General features: G+C 40.9%; 1 protein-coding gene across 2 annotated transcripts; it reads left to right on the top strand.

Moving 5' to 3' along the window:
• Positions 1–926: 926 nt before the first annotated feature.
• cramp1 (cramped chromatin regulator 1) lies at positions 927–21,520 on the top strand. Of its 2 annotated transcripts, none has more exons than XM_042505158.2 (20): positions 927–1,036; positions 2,822–3,198; positions 6,028–6,230; positions 6,352–6,505; positions 7,767–7,850; positions 8,032–8,080; positions 8,536–8,621; positions 9,300–9,423; positions 10,893–10,974; positions 11,340–12,281; positions 13,297–13,474; positions 13,864–14,036; positions 14,150–14,224; positions 14,401–14,482; positions 14,756–14,866; positions 15,595–15,752; positions 16,562–16,748; positions 17,375–17,542; positions 17,917–18,062; positions 18,408–21,520. In XM_042505158.2, the coding sequence occupies exons 2-20, from the start codon at positions 2,823–2,825 to the stop codon at positions 18,519–18,521; spliced, it is 3,492 nt and encodes a 1,163-aa protein (XP_042361092.1). In that variant the 5' UTR covers positions 927–1,036; position 2,822; the 3' UTR covers positions 18,522–21,520. The 2 variants fall into 2 exon arrangements, with proteins under 2 accessions (XP_042361092.1, XP_042361091.1); XM_042505157.2 differs by lacking the exon at positions 927–1,036 and adding an exon at positions 2,255–2,440.
• The last annotated feature ends 586 nt before the right edge of the window (positions 21,521–22,106 follow it).

Raw genomic sequence — 22,106 nt, 5'->3', positions numbered from 1 at the left:
TTATTTTCTTTTTTTTTTAATATAATTTAGAGTTTTATTGGTTTTTTTTTGTAATTTTGAGGTTTGGGGGGGTTTGGGTACTTTTATTACTTTAAGTATATTTTTCAGAATATGCTTACTTTCTTTTACTTTAGTAACATTGTCAATGTAGGACTTTTATTTGTAAGAGAGTATTTTCACCATGTGGTATTAGTACTTTTACTTAAGTAAAGGATCTGGATACTTCCTTCCACTACTGTTTATAAAAATAAACAAAAAACTCCGCCCTGCTGGCTTGTCGCAGAGATTTTTAAACGAACAAACCCGTGCACAAATCTCAATATATGTCGCTTGGTTTTTACACCGGGGCGCTTTGTCTACACAAAGGCAACGTGGGCTTGGTCTGAGATAACAACTGAAATTAATTGCAGATGCTATTTAATTCAAATTTCTTTGTGCCGTATTTTGTGTGCTTTTAAACCGACCATGGTTGTAAATCAGTGTGTGGTTGCCAATGTAACTATGAGACTTTAGCTCCACTTAGCCTGGTGATTTTCGGCGTAGGCCAGGACTCAATTCAAGCGCATCCTTTGAGTTTCGCCTATTGATTTGATCGTCAAAATGTCAATCATTTATAGGCGGGACTTATTTTTAGAGCGCCAAAGTCTCCACTACGTTACTCCAGTTTTGCTGAAATCACGCTTTATTGCAGAGAAAAAAATATATATATATTTGAAGAATCAAACTGGCTATAAACTTTAAAGACACATATTCGTAAACTTACACGGCACGACAGGAAGAGAATGGCAATTGGTCCATCGCAGGGCCTCTCCCACCAACGATTGGCGAAGCAGTCTGTCAATCAAATCCTAACCGTCGCCCTCGTGTGATTCTGACCAATCAGAGGATTTGTTTTCGAGTTGTAGTGGGCGTGTCTAAGCGCGTGTACAATCGAACCGCAGGAACTGTCAGCGGTAACAAGCTGGACGGCTGCCGTCTGCTAGCGATGTTAGCCTGTCTCTGGACTATTAACACCACCAACAGGCGTCCATTCAAGGTAATTCCTAAACTTTCATTACTGTTACACATCTAAAAAAAGTGTTTAAGGCTCTGCGTTAAAGAATTATTATGTTACAAGCAGTTTTTGAAAGGTTATCGGTTGTTTGATTGCCACAGCGGTAACGCTAGCTAGCCAACAACAGCAGCCATGCTAGGTACCACGTTATGTATGGAGGCGACTCTTGTATGCTTGTAATGCAGCTTATTACAACAAATTTAACAACACCTGTGACTGTAAATAATGCCTCTATTATTACTTAATACGATATTGCACTTATTGGGTAATGTCAACTTCAAATGTAACACCAAAGCTGTGTTTGTACTACTATAATCACTTGGCTGATATGACTGTAATATTGCAGGGTCAATATGTATTGTAACTTCAAGAAGTCAGTATGATGCTGTTAGATTTTAAATTAATCTTAAGATAAGGTGAAACAATATTCCCTGGTTGAGGATAAGTTAAATTACAGTGACATTGATTTATTAGTATACCAGCTGTCAAAGTTGTAATATTTCATTGAGAGCTAGTAAAAGATAAACTTCATTATTAGTTTGGGACTTTCACTGTTGTTAAATATGTTATTTGAGGTTTATGGTGTTTGAGATTTAGTGTTTAGATGACACAAAACAGACATTTAAAGGCTGTGTGCGGATGGAGAAAGGGGGACGCCCCTCTTCATTTTCATACTTAAACTACTCATCCAATTAATCTTTCTTTGATTAGCTTTCTCTTGCTGTCATCCGTTTGCGCTGCCACACTCCTGATAACACACAAATAAACAGATCAATGGATAATAATAGAGCAATGTCATAAATGCTGTCATGTTTACACATAACACTGTTTTACAAAGCAGGTATTGATGTGTACCGGGCACATACAGCTTGCTGCTGATTTTGACATTTAATTAAGTATATGCATGATAATAATGATAGCATATAGTGTATTGTCACAAAGTTTTAAAAATGCAGGATGTATATTAAATGAATTGTTTTGCAGTTATTATTTCTGTAGGCGATGGTGACGTAGTGACAAGCAAAGTCCACTTGCACACAGGTTATTAAAACTATCTATGCGTATCAATTCACACGAGCTCAGCTGACACATGTCACAATACATTCTTCTTCAACGCATGCCGTAAATGCATCTTGATTATGTGTGGTTTTATAGTTTTATTTCTAGTTGCAAAGAAGCATTGAGTAATGTTGTTGCTGATAGAAAACAGTTGAACTGCGCAGAGAGTTCAGCTCAGTCGAAGCAGGAGCAAGAAGAGGGCAGAAAGCGGAGAGATCGGTCTCGGTTTTATTATGCTCAATTTGATCAGTATTTGTCAATATAACCGGTCGGACTCATGGTGAAGAGAAAGAAGACGTCGCCTACTAGCGAAGAGCACGAAAATGGGTAAAATAATGTTTAAAATAAACACTTTATTTAGAGGTCGAATGCACCGAGGGGTTTCGTTGTCGTTTCTGCAGGGCGCTAAACTGAAAAGCGCTCGCATTTGAATTTAGTTGAAATTCAACCTAAATTTTGGGCCATTTGAGCCGAAAGACACTTGGTTAAACACCGCAGGTTGTTACTAAACTATTTTGGTTGTTGGATATAATTTATCTCAAGACGTTAAATGCATATATTTGGTGTTGTTTTGTCGGGACTGGAGAGGGGATTTGAAACAAACAGCGGCGGCCATGTTGAGAGACAGTGAACGTCGTCTTTAGAAGTTAATTTTGCACACCGCTTTGCTCCTAATGTGACAAATTTTCCCTGAATGTGTTTTGGCAGCATGACACAGGGCTCCAGGGAGGGGATCGGTGTCGATGGGAGGAGGAATCCGTCCAGAAAGCCCGAAGGTTGCGACGAGGAGGAGAGCGGAGAGCAGGCGAGCGAGGAGCGCAGTACAAAGGGAGACGACGGAGTGGAAATTCTTAATCCATCAACCACGGCTCTCAGCCCCGGTTCAGCTCCGGTTCTCCCCGCATCTCCGCCGAACCGAGCCGGGCTTGGCTCAGTCCAGCACTCCCAGACCTTAACGGAGCCCGCCCCTCCGTGTCACGACCAGCATCATTTTCTCCGATCAAGCGTTAGACCTCCGAGCAAACGGATCCGGAAGGATTCAATCGGCTCGACCATCAATGGACATGGCGGGGCAAAATCGAAAGGTACTGTGTGTGTTTGTGTGACCAGCTCAGCGAAAAGTGTGCATAGGTGGGATTAGCAGGGGGTCTGCCCTTTAGTTGTCACACTGTTTACACTTTGTTTATCAGTGATGGCGAGACTGATGCAGGGTTTGCTGCTGTATACTCCCTCTGGGGCTCCGGCTGGGTTGATTTTTGGCTGCTCCAGCCCCAAGTTGCAACACCATCCTGTGAAGCATTTCTGTGATAAGAAGAGTAGACACATAACTTAAATTTCAATTAAAATATCAGGGGACATACTAACAGACTGTTTCATCAGCTCACGTGTGTTGAAATTTTAAGATTTAGTTGATTTAAAAACATTATTAGTCACGTTTTAAACCAGAAACAGATTATTACAGAGGTTGTTCATTTTGAGATTCGACAACAAGGATCATAGAAGAAAGTTTAATTTCAAAAGTCGCACTACATTAAAGCAGATGTGTGTTTCAGTATATGGAGTCAAACTGTGGATTACTTAAGATGTTGACTTCAGATGCAGCTCAGATATTATTCTATTTAAAAGACGGTATAAAGAAAAAATAATGAGACATGAAAGTTTGAACTTTCTGAGTCATGTTAAGATGACAAATTGATTGTTTCTGTTGTTAGTGCTGAATTTATTATGACTTGTGAAAAAAGAAAGGTAGATATAGAAAGGTTGGTCATTTGTGTCTGTATCTGTAGCTTTTGTTATTAGTAAGAAAGGAGCAGGTATTTTAAGTTTTTCTTCATCCTTTTTTTGTTATTGTTTGTAGAAATTAAACACTGAAATGAAAAAGTGAACACTGAAATAAACCGAATATGAATGAATGAAATAATAAAATCAGACCATTTCTAATTAAATTATTTGACACTTGCCATTGTGGCTTAAAAAACACAGGGCGACCATATCTGTCTTTATCAAGTGGAAGAAGAAAAATAAACCACAAGTTTAAGACTTAAATAATTTCTCAGTCATATTATGACTCACTGCCACGAGTTGCATAAAAAGTCTTAAAAATTAAATCTACCTTGCCTTTAGCTGCAGGAGCCGTGGGACAGGACAGGAGAGCACCAATATTATATACAGTTGCTTGCACTTTTATTTATTTTTATTTTTTCCAGGAAAAATTAAAAATAAATAAAAAAGTAAAATAATTATGTATAATTTATCCATGCATATCACCCCAAAACAATAGTGATGCAACAAACAAATGCTGTAATGGTGCATTGTCATTTTGGCAATTCTAGGACACTGTCATTATGAATCGAAATAATAACTTGTCTGAGCAAAACTCTAAAGCTATAGATAAAATGAGCCTTTTCAGGCTGTACTGACTTTAAACACACACAAGAATTCCCGTCATTGATTACTGATCACGAGAAGAGGTGTTCCAATACCAATGTCATTAAGAAATGACTCTGATACTGCTTAAAATGCTGGATCAGGTATCATTGAGTATGCACGTTTATGCACCAAACCCATACCATGTCATTTATTAATAAACTTAAAGTAGTTTCACACCCTGATAAAAGAGCAGTTTTCTGAGAATTAAATTCCTCATTGTTGCTTCAGAAGAAGAACTGGTTTCTGGTAAATGGTGTTGGTGCAGAATATCAGCAATTTGGCAATATTTGACACTGAAAAATCCCACCAGTTTCGGGTTAAAATGAGCCATGCAATACAACAATATTAGTAATTATTCATATAATAGTATACAACTACTGATTTATTCATTTTCGTCTAATCGTTCTCGGTATCAGCTGATACACAAGTCTAAACATCAATATCATATATCAGGAAGGAAAACACCTCTGATCACAAATAATAGATCGATAAACAGTTAAGAAACACCAACACGAGGTGAGGCAGAGGGGTGGGGCAGGAGCATTAATATCCAGTATGTCTGAAACTTACAGCTACAGAGGTGACTTCTACTTATTTGAAAGTCTGTTATTGATGTGCTGCACCACCAACCTGCATCTTCCTTACTTAAGGATTTTATGTTGTTGTTGTTGTTGTTGTTGTTTCCGATTTAGTGAGGACTTTCTTTTATCTGATTTATTAAAGTGCATAATTATGCAGCTTTTCTTTCTTAAAAAATGTTTTTAAAATGAACTGGCCTTGAATCAAACAGAATTTGTACAATATATTGATGAGTTGTTGTGCTCTGAAAGATATGACTGGTGGATTTCTTTTGTTGTTAGAAAGACACTGTGATCATTTCATCAAATTTATATTTAGATTGCCAAGGTGTCAATCAGTTGACCAATTCACCCCACTTACTTTTAAATGATACTATATTGATGCATATCCATTTTGAAAAAGACAAATCTAGGTTAGTGGTCCACACAGAGATTTTCTTTTGTATTTGTAAATGAACCCCCTTTTGGCCAAAAATCTACATTTGCCTTGAAATAGTGCAGCGCTGCAACAGCGACTGCCTCTGTTCTTGTTGTTAATGCCTCTGGCATTGTGCTCAGTGTCGGGGTAAACTCAGCTATTGGAGCCCACCAGGAGTTGGTTTTGGACCCGTGTACTGTGGACCTGGCCGTCGGGACTGATTGCTTTTCCTGCCTCCTTGCCAGTGCTGAACCACAGAAGGGGAAGCTCTGCAGGTTGTGCAGTGAAACGGCAGTGGGTGGCTTTGTGTGCATGCATTTTAACATTCCCCAAACCACGAACTACAATTGTATTATTCTTTCCATTTCATACAAAACAACCCAGGCGGTCGACCGAAACATTTGTCTTCCTCCTTAAATTTTTGACTCTGATATTGAAGTGTTTTTTCTCTGAATGCTTCATGGATTTGTGGGCTCTGTGTACCACAGGGGCAGAGAATGGCTCTTCCTCCCAGGGGACAGTGGGACAGTCGGGGCCTGTGGCCGGCTCCACAGGGGGAGTGTCGAAGGCCTCCAAGGGCCAAGGGTCTGCTGAGAAGGAGGAGCAAGCTGGTAACCAGAAGCGGGCCCGTCGGCAGTGGGAGTCTTGGAGCACAGAGGACAAAAACAGCTTTTTCGAGGGGCTGTACGAGGTAAAGGGCAGAACCAATCAGACTGTCAAAAACGGGCGCCACTTTCTGCGGCGAAACTTAAAATGAAAGTGTTGGCGTTTATTTTTGACATCTAATTCCCCCCTACTACTCTGTTCTCCAGCACGGGAAGGATTTCGAGGCGATCCAGAATAACATTGCAATGAAGTACAAGAAAAGAGGCAAGCCAGCCAACATGGTGAAGAACAAGGAGCAGGTTCGCCACTTCTACTACCGGACCTGGCACAAGATCTCCAAACATATCGACTTTGCCAATGGTGAGTTACCCCTTTTATCTCTGTCAGCCCCTTTTATAGAGCCTGTTCAAGATGGGAATGTTGCATCCTTTTTCCACCTGCACAAAACACACAAACACAGAGTGAGCGGTCATCATTGTTCCATCGTGAAGCCGAGTCAATAACCGAGCCGAAGTGACGTCAGTGTAAAACTACAAACTAGGTGCCAGAGTTGTCGTGTTACATCATGTCTCTTTTGCTTCTGGAACACCGGCATGCTATCTTAAATGACACACTGGGACAGCATTATGCTGGAGTTGTTTTCGTTCAGTTTAAGAAAGAAAGAAAGAAAAAGTAAAGGCGGTGTAATGGCAGATCGTTACTGTAGTATTGCAGAATCTCTGTTTAAAAAGGCCTTGAGTCTCAGTGAAAGAGGGTAGAAAAGTGTTTATTTAGAGTCTGAGCTCCACATTAAAATTTTTAATTTTTTAAAAAAATATTACCCATTGTTCCCACATTCATGCAATTCCTGTAAAAGTTATGAAATTAGAAGAACTGGTTTCCGAGCCTGGAAATGCTGTGGGATTAAGATGATAAAAAACTTCTGAACATACAATGTTTTGGCAGTCATTTAGAATATGTTCATAAATATCCCAAAACATGTCTGACATTAAGCAAAATACACTGTGTAGTACTAGTGCTTTGGTGCCTCACCGTTGATCAGATATTTGGTTTTCTCTCCCTCAAAAGGGGCCACAGCCTTGACATTTTTGAAGTACCTGAATGTGCTGGTCTGGTCTATTGGCATATACGTAGTTGGTGACAGGAATTTCTAACTTCAGAGTAAAGATGGCAAGCATTTGCAGTTTGCTTATCCACAAATACCAAGAAAAAGCCTGTTTAATAATGTGTATGCGGCTATAACACTATATTGGCTGGCCCATTTTAAACTACTTAAGTCATGGAAACGAGGTAAACTATTATTAAAAAGTTTTGAAAATGAATTGGTGGAAATGTGCTGGAATCCTGATTAACATACAAATTGTAGCATCTCATCTTGTCTCACTTATCCTGTTATGTCCACTAGAAATGTGTCCAGGGACGCTTTAGTTTATATTATTCACTGTTTATATAGAAGTTTGGCAGGGTGACTTTGTCCCAAAACGTATGTAAAAAGCCTCGCCAGATAAGCTTTAGACTCCTTACTTCAAAAGCCCTCAGTGACACTGTCGTGTTATCTTCATGTAGCATACACGTCACATGTTGCAGCACTGGTGTGACTTGTCCCATCTTTCCTTCTCAGTTTACTCCAGGGTGCTGAAGAAATCCTCCCAAGAACTGTACGGCCTCATCTGCTATGCAGAGCTCCGCAAAAAAGTTGGAGGATGTAAGTAAAGGCTACGCACGTGAATAAATGCCTTTTTAAAAGTTGTTTTGTGTGTGATTGTTTTTCTGCTGTTACTTTCGGACGCAGGGGATGTGATTAAATGCTGCACCCTCCCAGTCATGGGGGACAGCCGCTCCTGAGGGACGATGTCATAAACAGCTCTGTGTTTTGTCTTTGACAGTAATGGATGATAAGAACGTGGCAAAGCTGAACGAACTAATCCAGCAAGGGTAAGTTGGTAAATCGAAGAAATGCACTGTCCGCTGACATCATGTTTAATTTTTATTTTAACTAAACCAGGCTGTGTTACACAAACACACACACACGCACACACATCTAGGATTGTCAAGCATGTCATTTTTAATTGTAAGTACTACATCACATCTGCAAAAACACAGATAAGCTTTCACCCCCAGTATGAGGTCATGAAGGATACAGGAAATTTGCAGCAGGAACACTTATCTTAAAGGGACAGTTCACCCCAAAATCAGAAGTACATATTTCTTTTCTCTTACAATATAATTTCAAAATATTGGACGATGTAGTATATTACTTACTGCATGGCTACTGTGTTGTAAAATGTTTTTGGTCACTTAGTACACAGTTGTTCAGCTCATTCTGTGATGTGTTTGTGATCTAGTAAAGTTGTCTTGAGATTTCACTGCCGTTCTGTGTGTTTCATCAGGGCCACGACTGTACGCTCCAAAGGGAGGAACTTGCGTATCAAAGCGCCCATGTGCCGAGCACTGAAGAAACTCTGTGACCCAGATGGTGAGCGTGTGATGTGCAGACACCCGACACATACATACAAAGTAAACAAACATCGGTGCTGAAAATACAAACCGTGGCGATGATGAGGCACAGGGATTGTGGGGGCGGGGTTTAACAATGGCAGCATGTGGGCTCGTGGTGTTTCCATGGTAACTCTGTGGGAGCAAAATGAGGAGGAGGAGCAGGAGGGAGATGATGGAGATGACTGGGATGACCGACTGGCATCTGCGCCTCTGTTCAATAACAACCGCTCACCAAAGTTAGAGAAATATTTGCTTTAATCAAAGGATTGAAAATTAAAATCCCAGCATGCATCTGCCATCTCTCTCAGTGTTAATTTTTAGACTAATCCACACTAATAGCTTCTTGTTTCAGGAACCCGTAAAATGGAGACTTTTTAGTAACGCTGCTGATCTCTTGTTAGTTTGAAGTTTGCTCAGTCTGGACGGGCACCGACTGAGACTTTGATTATGACGTAAAGACTCTGCAGGTTTTGTATTATATTGTGCAGTTGTGGCATTTCTACTAAATGTTCACATTTATTTTTATGACTTCATTCTTTCACAGAATCCCTCTGCCCGGACACGTGCTCTCACAAAATCGCCTGACCTTTTTCTCCTTGCGAGATCTTTCTCATTGTTTCTCATTCAGTCTCTCGGTGTCTTCATGTTTCTGCAGGAGTGAGTGACGAGGAGGACCAGAAGCCGGTGCGTCTCCCCCTGAAGGTGGCAGTGGAGCTCCAGCCTCGCAGTAATCACTCCTGGGCTCGCGTTCAGAGTCTAGCCCACAACCCTCGTCTCAGGTCAGGCCTGCCTGTTAACTAATGTCTGAAAGTTAATTAAGAGCAAACATTTTCAAAACCAGGCCACATAATATCACAAAAAATTGTAATAATTAACTTCAAAGCTGACATTTGCATTTATTTTAGCACGATATGAGAATCAGTTTGATATCATAATTGCTTAAAATTCATGAATATTTATCTTTTCACTTTGGCATTTAATAGCAGACTAGTACAATTGTTAGAGAAAAAAAGAGTACTGTCACGCTTTCAGAATTCTGGTATCGACTTGGTACTGAAGTATCGGTTCTCGTGACTGTCCGCTTTAAAAAAAAAACTCCTTGGTAACACCTTCAGAATGCTCCGACACCTGACGTTTGAGTCGAGTAGTTTCTAATGTAAGAAAAGACAAATTCATAAACATCCCATGTTTGATATTGTTTTTATGAGCACTTTCCCAGCAGCTTAGATTAATAATGCAAAGCCTTTGGTTAAATAAATGCCATTTTTTAGATCTTGGCATTTACAGAAATGCATCATCAAGCAATTTTGAAAATTATGCCTGTTTGTAACTGAAGTGCCAAAAGAAACAGAAGACCTATTTTAAAAAGAGAGAGAGGTTAGACTTGTTTCCAGTTAAAAAACCTTTAATAAATGGGCTTGAAGCCTTGAAGGCTTGTTTCATCATACAATCTTCATCAGGGATTGTAAAAGCAAGTGGCAGCTCACAGATATACCAAGGATGATGTCAGCTGCCTGGCAATCAGAGTAGCATCAGATAATTGTCACAGGTGCAATCAATGAAGTGAGTGTGCAGACACTCAGGTCAACCCCAACAAAGCAGCAGTGTGCTCAAGACCAGCAAATTCATCACAGTCACCATCATCAAATGCACGTCACACAAACACATCCATAAATAAATAATTGAATAATAATAAAATATAATATATATATAATATAATATAAATATATGAATAATAAAAAAAATTTACGGGGTAAATGAATCCTCAGTATAGCTTCCGAAGCTTCACTTTTTTTTGTTATTTTTGTCCTTGAATCCAAAGAGCACGTGTTTTTGAGACCTACGCATGTGAAGTAGCACTCCTCAGCCAAACTTTTTATAGAAGACTTATTTTAAAATGTACACACGAGGGCAAACTCGAGCTCTCCTGGTAGAGTGTGAGTCTCATATAGGCTCAGTCCTTTGCAGCAGCCCAGGTTCAAGTCCATTTGCTGCACGTCATCCCACCTCTCTCTCCCAACAGCCATGTCTCTCTTCAGCTGTCAATAAAGGCAAAATCACCCAAAAAAAATGTAATTCTTAGTCGCAATCAATTCAGATTCTCATTTGTGTATTCGTTTAGGAAGTGACCTAAAAGTGATATATATGTTTGCAGCATAAACACCTCCAGCCCAGTGCTGCTCTGCCCAACATTACCACAGCAGCTCGTAAATCAGCTACTATCTCTTCTTTTGTCTTCTCTAACCAGGATGGTGGTGGAGCTCCACAGGAAAGTCTCCAGCCTCATTGAGTATCTGAAACAGAAGTGGGCGTACCATGACCAGCGGATTGTATCCTTTAAAACCTCACTGGGTTAGCATTGTCTTGTTAACTGCTTTTCAGTTTGTAAAAAAAAAAAAAAAGAGCTCTAGACTGTGATACTGGTCACTGGTCTCGGTCAAGTCTTGGTTAGTAAGGTCTTGACAACAACACTAATAAACACACACACACACAAAAAAAATGAAATTAGTTGTTTACATTGCGCTGTTTTATAGAGTCCATTGCTAATGACATGCTACAATGTATAGCGCAGTTAAATATTTTTATCAAGTTCGGCATGTGCATTGGAGCAGTGGTATTGCTGTAAACATCTGTGTTCTGTAAACAGGCCTATTTCTGTCATGTCATGTCTGAGTCCTTGACACTGATGCTTCAGCTTAAGAGTCTCATGGAGAGGGAGGCTCTGGAGGGCGGCCAGTCCAGCACAGCCTCTCCCAGCAAATCCCAGCAGGAGGAGCTCTTTCTTTTCCCGGCTGAGAGCAGCACTTTGACCACGCTGCCTGGTGTGGCGCGTGTTGTTCACTCCAAGGCCTCCTGCACTGTACACTGGCTAGAAAGTGGCAAGAACCGGCCGAACGCCAAGGAATTGCCAGCTGCTCAGATACTGGGAATTCACACGGCTCCACCAGTTCGGACTGGGGCTAAATCTGGACGAGCGGGTGCGGCAGCTGCAGCTGCTGGTGCTGGTGCTGGCGGTGCTTTAGTGACTGTATTGGGTGAAGGCAGACGAACTGAGTCCCTTAACCTCGAGCCTTCACAAGACTGTTCCACAAAAGCAGAGGAGAAGAGACCTCAGTCTGTTTCAGTCCCTGTTTCCTCTCAGCAGACTCCCATGGAAGAGGGAGCTGGGACGGGACCCTTTGAAGGGGGAAAGACTTGTACTGGTGTGGAGACCAGTGGTGGTTTAGCAGTGGAGAAGTTGTGTAGTGGTACAGAAAGCTCATCGGAGCAGTGCAAAGAGGAGCAGAACACCATCACCTCCTCCCCAGAGGCCAACCAGACTCCCCCAGCCAAAGCTCCAGTGTCTGGCTCAGAGGAGGGGATGTCTGCACCAGCAGCCAAAGAACGGGCTGTAGAGCAGATCAGGGGGGAGGGCTGGAGCGCCCGTGACGCAGAGAACGTCACCCTGGCTGAGCTCTACCTGATGTTCGGGAAGCCTGGCAAGCTGCAGCTGGAGTACGAGTGGCAGCCCATCGCAGTTCCTTTCAGCAACGAGGAAAACGGACAGGCCATGGCACAGATCAAACCCAACAGGACACACCGCGTTCTGCGCTGTCTACTCAAGCTGGTCGCCACTGAGGTCAATCCTAAACCTTTGGTAGGAATCAACTCGTACTCCTTACAGTGTTGTTGCTGGTTGCCAGATAACTGGACCTCTAAATGGCATAATTATTTGTGCACACTTGTTACAAATAAGCAGTTAAACAGTCAAACATGACAAAAAGATGGTGAAATGAATGCATCCACATGCAACCACATATGCAATCACATGCCACAGCGTGACGGCAGCATGCAGGGTGCAAACACCTGTGGATTCACTAAACTGCAAAGTGGATTCATCTTCAATGAATTCTGCACAGTTGTAGTTTTAACACAAGTGAGAGTACAATTTAATGTGGAATTTATTCATGTTCATGTAACACTGGCAGTAGGTTGTGAATTGTTCTGCCACCTCTTTTGAAAGCACCACTTTAGCCGTTTTCTCAAATAAACTCTGGACAATGTCCAGAGAATCAGGTCTGTGCATTGTCAAGAGTTGCTTTTCACATATATAGCACAGGAGATTGTCAGAAATATTCTCACCTATTGGAAATACTCCATTTGGTTTAGACGAGGGGTGGCACCTGGGTAGAGTGTGCAGGAAGCAGGACATGACGCAGATTACACCGTGGTCATAAAACCGGTCTGTAATTTGGTCATAAACAACAGGATCTCCTCTGATCCTTTAATTTGTCTGACAATTTTCGCTTCATCCCTACCAACAGAAGTTCCCCGATCTCGTCTTCTCTCCAGTTAGACATTTTTGTTGCTATCTTCTTGTAAATGGCCCTTGTTCTTCACCCTTGGATGTTTGTTTTCTACCAGTTCATGCAAGCTGCATGATGTAATCCAGCTGTCCATTTGGTTTGAATTCTCTTGGCAGTTACATGATCTGTTTTCTCATGGACATTAAAAAGAGGAGTTAGTCAAATGTCTGGTCCACCGGTTGACTCCTCACATACAGTTCCTCCAACTAATGTCTAGATAAGTTCAGATTTTCAGTGCATGTGTGACAGGGACATTAACAATGGACATGTGAGCAGATGGTGTCAACAATATGTCCTCTCCTGCAGGCTCCAGAGCTGTGCTCCACAGCCACATCACCACTCAAGAACCAGCAAGAGGAGCAAAACCAGGCCGTCACACCTCCGGGGAAGGGTCCCATAGCAGGTGTTCGAAGCCCCAACTGTGGCCGGCAGCAGGCTTCTGTCCGAGGGGCCCGGTTACACCTGCCAAATGCTGGAGTCTCAGGTATTTGTGGCTCTCTCTCACATTTTCAACACTACAAGACGCTACATGGACATTTAGCTTCAGTGTAACTGATTTCCTGTAAAGGCTGTAGTTGCAGGCTTTAGCACAGTAGCTACTTGGCTTTTGCATAATGATAATGTATCTTCGTGATGATGAGGTTGTTTTTTTGACAATGAGAAGTACGTAGTTATGTCGTGTAACTTCTTCTTGCTTCATAGGTGATTGTTTGAATACAGTATCTCTGCACTGTATTTTGTAATATTTGAAAACCCCAGTGCAAACCAAGTGAACCCAAAGAATCAGTGTATGCTGCTCAATGGCTTTAAACATTAGACTTAAATAACTGCCCTCCCCACATGACATATATCACTTATTCCTCCCCTCTTTAGGCGGGCGCAACCTCCCTCGCTCGCTGCTGGGGTCAACGGCGGGCAGCGAGGCAGAAAGCGGTGTGTTTGCGGTTCCCACAACGCTGCCCCCCAACAGCACGCGGCACAACAGAATGTTCTCCCCTAACAAAGAGGCTGAGCTCGCTCTCAAACAGCAGCTCGACTCGATCAGTGTAAGACACAGAAATGCGGTATTTTTTTTTGTGCAAAGACTAAATGTGTATATATTGTCCACAGAAATATGCACAAATGTTAGTAAGTTGGGTTTTTTTTTTCAAATTTGCAGATGCAGTCAGATCTTTTCCTTTCACGACAGAGAAAACCTCGAAACAGACAGCTTCGGAAACCACTTGTAGTTCAGGTAAGAGGGTGGCGTTGAAGTAAAAAACATAAGAATGTTCAGTTTGCATTAGAAATTATTTTAAAAAAAAGAGTCTTTAACATGTACGAACTCCACAGTGCTGTAAATGTCTTCATGGTGCTTCTCTGCACTGTGTTAATAAACTGTGCATTCAGTTTCTTCTGTTCTGTCCACAGCGAACACTCCTACCCCGAACTACAGGAGACACTCCTCAGCATGTCTGCTCCTTCTCCATCCTCTCCAACTCCTCTGCCACAGGTACGCTGTAGATATCCGCACAATTTGTTGTTAGCAAAAGATAGAAATGTTTAAATGATTATACTTTTCCCTGTAGTGTAACCTAAAACTGTTACTTTTACACTACGACAGACATGTGTTCTTGAAATTAGGTCCTTCAACAGGCGTATTTCTGTGTAACAGTCGGTAATACACTCACTCACTGTGCTCTTTGTTCATAACTAAATTAATTTCTCATTTTCAAAAACAACTCTGCTAATCTCTCGCTCTCTCACTTCCTGTTTCTTCCCTCAGGAACTGGATCTTTCCGGCCAATCCACACTCGCCTGGCTCCTTCTTCCCGCCCCCTCCTGTCTAAAACTTCCCCGGCAGCCACCAGCTCTGCAACGGCCAGCCAGCTTTCCAGTATGTACTGTTTTTTATTATTTATTCTATTTTTCTGTTTTGTTACGTGGAGTATAAGTATTGAAGTTTGAGTATTGGTTTAACCTCACTTGCCATTCTTTATCCTCTTGTCACGTTCAAAACAAAACAAAACACAATAGCATATATATGTATGCTTTTTTTCTTGTATTTTGAAATTCTCCTTTAATTGGGTTTTAATTACATATTTTTGCTCCTTCACTAAATTGACTCAACAAAACAGGAATCACTCCAGCTACAATACAGTGCACGTGTTCTTTTGGCTCACTTGTTCAGCTCACTGCATCCATCTTCAAACTCCACCTTTTTTTTTATCTCAACTACACGCCTGTAAAGTTTCATGACTGCATCTTGCACTATTGCTGTGTTTCACTGATAAAATCTGTCTACAGACGCACAACTTTTTCCTTCTGTGTCAAATCAAATCATTATTTTTGTGTAAGACACTCTTCTCTACATTCTCTGTGTTTTTATCCAAAATCAAGTACCAGTTTCAAGTGTATGAAGATAACTGGCATCTTTACTCCCACATAATCTCTGACAGTTAGCAGGGTTTTGAACAAATACTCTCTTGTGCAGGAGTAAAAAGACAAAGAGAACATTTACCAGCTTTGTTTCTTGCTTTCATCTTTTTATTCATACCATTCATTTTCAGTAATATGCTGATGTGGCGAGTCTCTTGTGTCTCTAAAATGTCAACGCTCTTTCAGGTGCCATTGACCTGGCAGCTAAGTCTGCAGGAATCATCCCTGGCAGTCCCCGCCGGGAGCTGAATTCTCCTGCTGTCGATAACAGCGCCCTGCTGGCCACCACACCCATTGTTGATGCTGAAGCAGACTCTCCACTCCTCCAGGACAATGTCCCAGAGGTCAGCAGCGCACATTTGAACACGTAAACTAATACAAACTGGGAGCTTTGCTTCACAAGGTGTCTATCCACACATCTCCATCTCTTCAGTTTAATGTCTCTTCCTCACCTCCACATTTAGGTTAAATGGCAATTCCACAAGTCTCAGTGTATGTTATCAAAAGTAGTTTCTGATTGCAAATCACTAGGTCAGATGTGTGGATGGATTTAGTGGTTATCATGTTCAGTCACACCAGATCAATGCTGGTTAAACTTTGGGCTGAATATCTGCGGCTCAACATGAATGCAGTTCACATTTCTACAGGATAAACAGTGAAACCTACAATACCATAAAATATTGCATGTGCAAGCTGCATGATATAAGCTGCGTTAAAGTATGTTATTAGTGTAAAAAACGATAAAATGCTGATGTTGAACTGGGACTCAAAAAAGCAAAAAGGCGGGGCGACCACACCTGGTAGAGTTTGCACCCCATATGCCGAGGCCTTTGCAGCGGCCCAGGTTCAGTGCCAGCCTGTGGCCCTTTGCTGTGTGTCATCCCCCCTCTCTCTTCCCCATTTTCTGTCAGTCTATAGCTGTCCTGTCAATAAAGAGAAAAATCACCCAAAATAATCTTTCATAAAAAAACAAAACAAAACAGCACAATGTCAAGTTTTTGTCTGCAAATTTCTTGTCATTCTATCCACAAGCCTGGCCTGCTGGGTTAAAAACACACATATGTTGTTGAAAACTTACCTGTTTAGTGAACGAAACTTTAAAGAATCGAACAAAACAGCCCAAATTAAGTGCTTTCACCTGTTCTTTCCACAGAATGGTCAGCCTCCACCGTCTCCTGGGGTGACAGGTGGTGGGGACTCTCTCCTCTCTCCACCCAGTGTCGCCTCGCTCCTGGACATCTCTCTCCCTGGCCCCCCTGAAGAAGCTCTGGCCCCTGGAGAACCTCAGACACACATCAGCGACTCAATTATAGAGCTTGCCATCAACTCTGCCCACTACGGTGCGTCCGTATGTTTATATTTGTTTCTTTAAAAGTGAAAATTACAGGCATTTGTACGAAATTCAAATATTTATAGTTTGATATTAAAGAGACAACAGGTTAGAAATGAGAGGTTGTGTTCAGAGTTACTTCATATCCTTAAAAAGTCTTGAAAGGCATTGAATCCATCAATCTAAAAACAAGGTCATGTCTTAAATCAGTCTTACGAAAGTCTTAAAATTGCCTTGACATTGGATTTTTATAAGTCTTTTTTTTTTTCCTGACATTGCATTGCAAAATCTTAAAATAGTGGGTCATTTAAAAATAATAATAATTCGCTGAATGCCTCTTGCATTATCATCACCAAGAGTCATGTTTTATGTTGCAATAAATATTTGAAAAAAAAAAAAAAAAATTCCCCCTAACTTTAAGTAATAGCTGTCGATACGTGTTTTTTTCCACCAGTACTGGCCTCTGTAAAATTTATCCAAAATTTAATTCCAAGAGGCATTAAAAAGTCTTAAATAGTTTTAAATCACACTTGCCTTGGGCGACAGGAACCTTGTTAGTTGCATTCAGACAGTTTAAACTTCTGAGTAGTCAGACTTATTAAACGCGTGTGTAATTTAATGATTGTTCTGCTGCAGGTGAGGAGGCCACTCTCTCTCCAGCCAAGCTGAGCAACAACGACGGCTCCAAACTGTTGACCTCGTCTCCCTCGGTCAGCCCGTCCAGAGGCTGGATCCCATCGCCCAGCCACGACCCCCAGTGGTACCCCAGCGACTCATCTGACTCCACACTGGGATGCCTCCTCTGTAAGTCTTTTCCTTTGTCAGTGTTTTTCTTTGTCTTTTTCTGCTCCTCATCCAAAGAGTTGATGCTACAAATGAGAAATTCCAATGCTGAACACACCGAGGGTTTACTTTCTATTTTCTGAAAAATCAAAGACCGTTAAATTAACTGTACAGCAATGATTACTAGCTTTAATATGAGACAATTTTTTAAAAATGCACACACATTTTCAGCCTTCATAAAAGCCTTTTTGTGCATTCAAACTTTCTTTTTCTTATTAATGCACAGAAACACTGACACAGCTGTAGACTTCCTCTTGCATCCATAAAGACGACTTTGTCTCCACTATTCATGTGTGCCGTCCCTTCTATTTACTGTCTGTCTGTCTCCCTTACAGCCAGCATGGTGTCTCCTGATAAGGGCAAGCGGACCACCCTAACCCCCTCTGGCCCCTCCAGCGGCACGGCCTTGCTTGGTCCAAGCCTCCTGGACTGCAACTCCCATGACTCCTTTCAGTCCCGTGGCCTTCCTGATGTGGCAGAAGTAAGTCCTTTTTCACTAAGGGATGTGATTAGGCAAGAATGTTTTTATTGAGTTATGCACAAATTAGAAATTTCGCTTTTTTTTTCTCCATATTTTTTTCCTGATAATAAAATAAAATCAAATCAGATGTCTGCTAATATCCTGGACACATTTCTACCATTGCACATAGTATTTCCCAACCCAACAGCCTGCTTAGCTCAGCATTAAGAACTGACATGGGGAAACGTCTGGCCTGGTTCTGTCAATGGTGACAACATCCTTACAACTGTAACTAAAAATTACAGAATTCTCTGGAAAAGGGGGGTTTTCATGTTTTTTCTGTTGTGTCTGTGTTTGTGCTCGCAGATGGATTCTCAGCTTGCTTGTATGATGAGTGAGAGCAGCGTGGACTACATCGCTCGCTTCAATGACCTGGCTCAGGAGCTGGCTGTGACCGAGCCCTCCATCCCTCCGCCATGAGGTCGAGAGGACCTGGTTTCAGCGACCCACGGCCACCTGGAGGACATGAGTTTGCTCTGTCTAGACTGCCGCCACACCGTCCCTTCTGCTCAGGAGAAAAGACGGCTGTGGAGGACGACAGATCCCCCCCCCCCCTCCAAAAGCCATCCCTGCCCTGTTTGTAAAAGTGCAATAATACCAGTGAACCTTGACCATTGTTCAAAGCGAGTTCGAAACTTGTTGGTTTCACTGAACTGTTCTTTAAGTTGAAATGCCCTTTAAAAACAAACACTTTAGAAAAACAGATGCGTTTACAAAACACAACCTCATGTACAGGAAAATACTATGCCATATCTGAACAAAATATTTTCACTGATCTTTTATGTCTCTTCCTGCTCTTTGTGTGTTTGTCCGTCTTCTACTCTCTCAGATTAACCCCACAAAATGTGTAAATCCGCCAAAATGTGCAGCTGGTGGCAAACGGCTGCTGGAGGGTGGTGTTTAAAAGTAATGGCAGTGAGAAGGAGGTTGAATGTGATGCGATACATGTTTCTGTTCAGCTGTTATTGCGTCCTCAGTTGCAGAAGTAGAGCACGACACAGCAGGGCAGGTAGAAGTGAAATCCTTTTTGATACTGCCCTCCATTTCACCTGCTCTCGAATCAGTTCAGGTTTTATTGGTTGTGTTTTAGGAACACAGCCTGCCATGTTTGTTTGGAATCAGGTTTGTCATTTCTTACTGTCAGATGTCACATACAAAAATGGCAGCTTTTTTTTTTTTAATTCTCCTTCATTTGGTGGTAGCTCTGCAGATGTAATCATCTGCAGCTATGACCTCTGAAGTGTGTGCTGAAATCACATTGGAATTGAATCCATTGCCAGTCTCTTCATGCTGGTTTCATCATTTTTAACACTTTGAAATGATAATACTGATTTATCAACATTTCATTATTTTAAATAACCTGTCACAGTAGTTGGGAGTTTTTTCACTCAGCTTCTGTGACAAATAACTTTACTCATGCTTATATCTTGCAGTCCTCATTAGTTCAAACAAAGAGGCAAGTTGAGCTGTTTTCAGTCAAGGTCTTAAAGGGCGACTTTGGTATTTTTCAATCTGGTCCCTATTTTTCCATGTTCTTGAAAAAAAAACGTTCTTGGCATGTTTACGTCAACTAAAAGTCCTCTTTTTTGCCACTGACAGGCTCTGATTGTTATTCTAAATGACTGACAACATTATGGAAATGATCCCTACAGAGATAAATCACAGAAAGATCCTAAAATTGCTATCACCAAGGCCACCAGAATCTACATAAAATAGACTAATTTTAGTGTGAATAGAGTCAGCATTATTTTCATATCTAACTGGGTGAATTAAGGGTTTATTTCAACCAATTGTTAAAACAATGGAAAGATAAACCAATGCAGCTTTTGTGAGTTTCATTTTTGTTTCTGTTGACTTTGACTGAAGTGTGTTTTACAATGATAACATTATTGTTTATTTAAACGGAGTCTGGTGAATTTGGAGCAGTGATTTCAGGGCTGTGTTTGGTTATTAAAAAAAAAAAAAGGTCTATCTCTGTAGGGATCATTTCCATTATGTCGCCAGACGCTTAGAATAACAATCAGTGTCGGTGGCAAAAACGAGTACATTTAACATATGTACATTGAATATGCTGATATGCTCCGATTGGTTCGATACATTGCAGCCTGCATCGCATCGCCACTGCCGGCGATTTGTTAGATGTTTCTGGAAGATAAAAAGGTTCTTACCTTTTATCAAAAATGTCTTTCTCTGTGGGGATCATTTCCATGATGTGAGACACTGAGAACAACAATCAGAGCCTGTCAGCAGAAGAAACAAGCACGATGTAAACTGACAGCAAACAAATGGTTAAATTGCAGCCTTTTTCCCATGTCGCCCTCTCGCTCAATACTGGACCAATTTCAAAACCTGTCTCGATCACTCATTTAGACACAAAAATGTGGAAAAATGGGGTCTAGGTTGAAAAATACCAGTGTTACCCTTTAACACACAGACCTAATGCAACCATCCACATAATTCACTAACAGACTGAAATGACAAATGCCTGCGTACCAAGTTCAAATTCCCAGTAGTGCTACACTCCCATTTCCACATGAGCAAACAGTCAGAAGTATCTAATGAAATCAAACACTAAAAGCCATAGTTGACACTCTTATTTTAAGTTATGTGTCATTCTTAAATCACTAGTAGAACCTTCTGATTGGTTGTGCTCAAAACATAAACTCGCCATTGACTTACAGGATGCTAAAAAAACACTATGGCTATAATGCCGACGTGATTTGGTTTCTTAACATCCTTTAACGTCAGCCCACTCTCCATGTGGTGAAGGTAAAGGTAAATGTGCTTTCTCTTACCTTTCCCATGTAGTTTCACCGCTGCGATGGACTGTCGTTCCCGGCAGATACAAATTCACCACATGAAGTCCAGACTGATTACATCCAGATTTACTACCAATTTCAATTAACCAGCATCATCAATATGCAGTATTGTGATCATTTTGTCTCATCAACATGTTTAACTTTATCTGAGCGTGTACTGTCGGAGAGCTCGTTGTCATTCCACAAATGGGATTTGAAAATGTTTGTCTCCTTCAAGCACCTTGAGAGCTTCGACTCTGCAAAGTAAAAGCTCTTGTGATGTTTATTCATTTGTGAAAAGGCCTCATCTTCTCACACTAGACACAATGAAGATGATGCTTTATAATGAATAAACGGCAGGTTTGTGTTTGAATCTGGCTTATTATATTTTTTTTTGTTGAAGGATTTATTTGTACAAATGTCAATTCCAGTATTCACTGCGCTTTTGTAACATAAATTGTTATTTGGACTATTTATTGTTAACATTTCAGAAAACGTGTTTTTTTTTGTTTTGTTTAACTTAATATTAAGATGACATCTAAAAAGGAAAAACCTGCTTAAAGTTTTCAGTTTGTTAAAGGTGTTTTTATTCTGTGTATAAAGATAGTTATAAAAACAAAATACTTGCCTTTTGTATTCATTGTGTGTACTTCATGGTAAAACCTGTTCATATGCAAACTTTTGCAACAACGGTATGTGGCCTTTGGGTTTTTACAAACGGTTTCAGGTTTGTCAGCTTTTCTAGAGAGAGCTGAACTGAATTCCTGACCAAAAGAAAATAAATTCTCACTCATCAGAACAAAACAGCTCATTTTAATTAACTCAACAGGGATATACTGAACAGAATTATTTGCGTTTTGATAATCTCGACTGAAATTGGACACTTTCTGGACAGCAATTAAACAGTAGCCCCCTCAACAGATATTAAAAACACTTTGTTTTCAGTCATTTACTGTGGCGTTTGTCTGTTATGCACAGGTGACCCATAAACAGCATGTCAGGTGCTGTACCACATCTCCAAGAAAGATGGAAGATTGTTGCTTTTCTAAACCATAGCATGTGTATCTGTAACTGTGGCTATATCCTCCACCAAAACAGCATACAAAACAGTTTTTTATTTTTGTAGATGAAGTCTCAGATCCTTGTTTCTACTGTTCAGAGAAACAGCAGTTCACCGTGATGTTTACAAATGAAATAATCTGTTCTC

The sequence above is a fragment of the Plectropomus leopardus genome, chromosome 18 (assembly GCF_026936395.1).
Source record: "Plectropomus leopardus strain MGB_pleo_1.0 chromosome 18, ASM2693639v1, whole genome shotgun sequence".
NCBI classification, from domain to species: Eukaryota; Metazoa; Chordata; class Actinopteri; order Perciformes; family Serranidae; genus Plectropomus; species Plectropomus leopardus.
Note: the sequence above shows the minus strand (reverse complement) of the source record. Positions and strands in the feature narration are given on the sequence as shown.

Bases quoted from the DNA above. Each gene is read 5' to 3' on its own strand.
- cramp1 (XM_042505157.2), top strand. From the start codon at position 2,391: ATGGTGAAGAGAAAGAAGACGTCGCCTACTAGCGAAGAGCACGAAAAT. The intron at 6,231-6,351 runs GTAAAGGGCAGA...TCTGTTCTCCAG, and splicing joins TTTTCGAGGGGCTGTACGAG to CACGGGAAGGATTTCGAGGC. The intron at 8,622-9,299 runs GTGAGCGTGTGA...ATGTTTCTGCAG, and splicing joins GAAACTCTGTGACCCAGATG to GAGTGAGTGACGAGGAGGAC.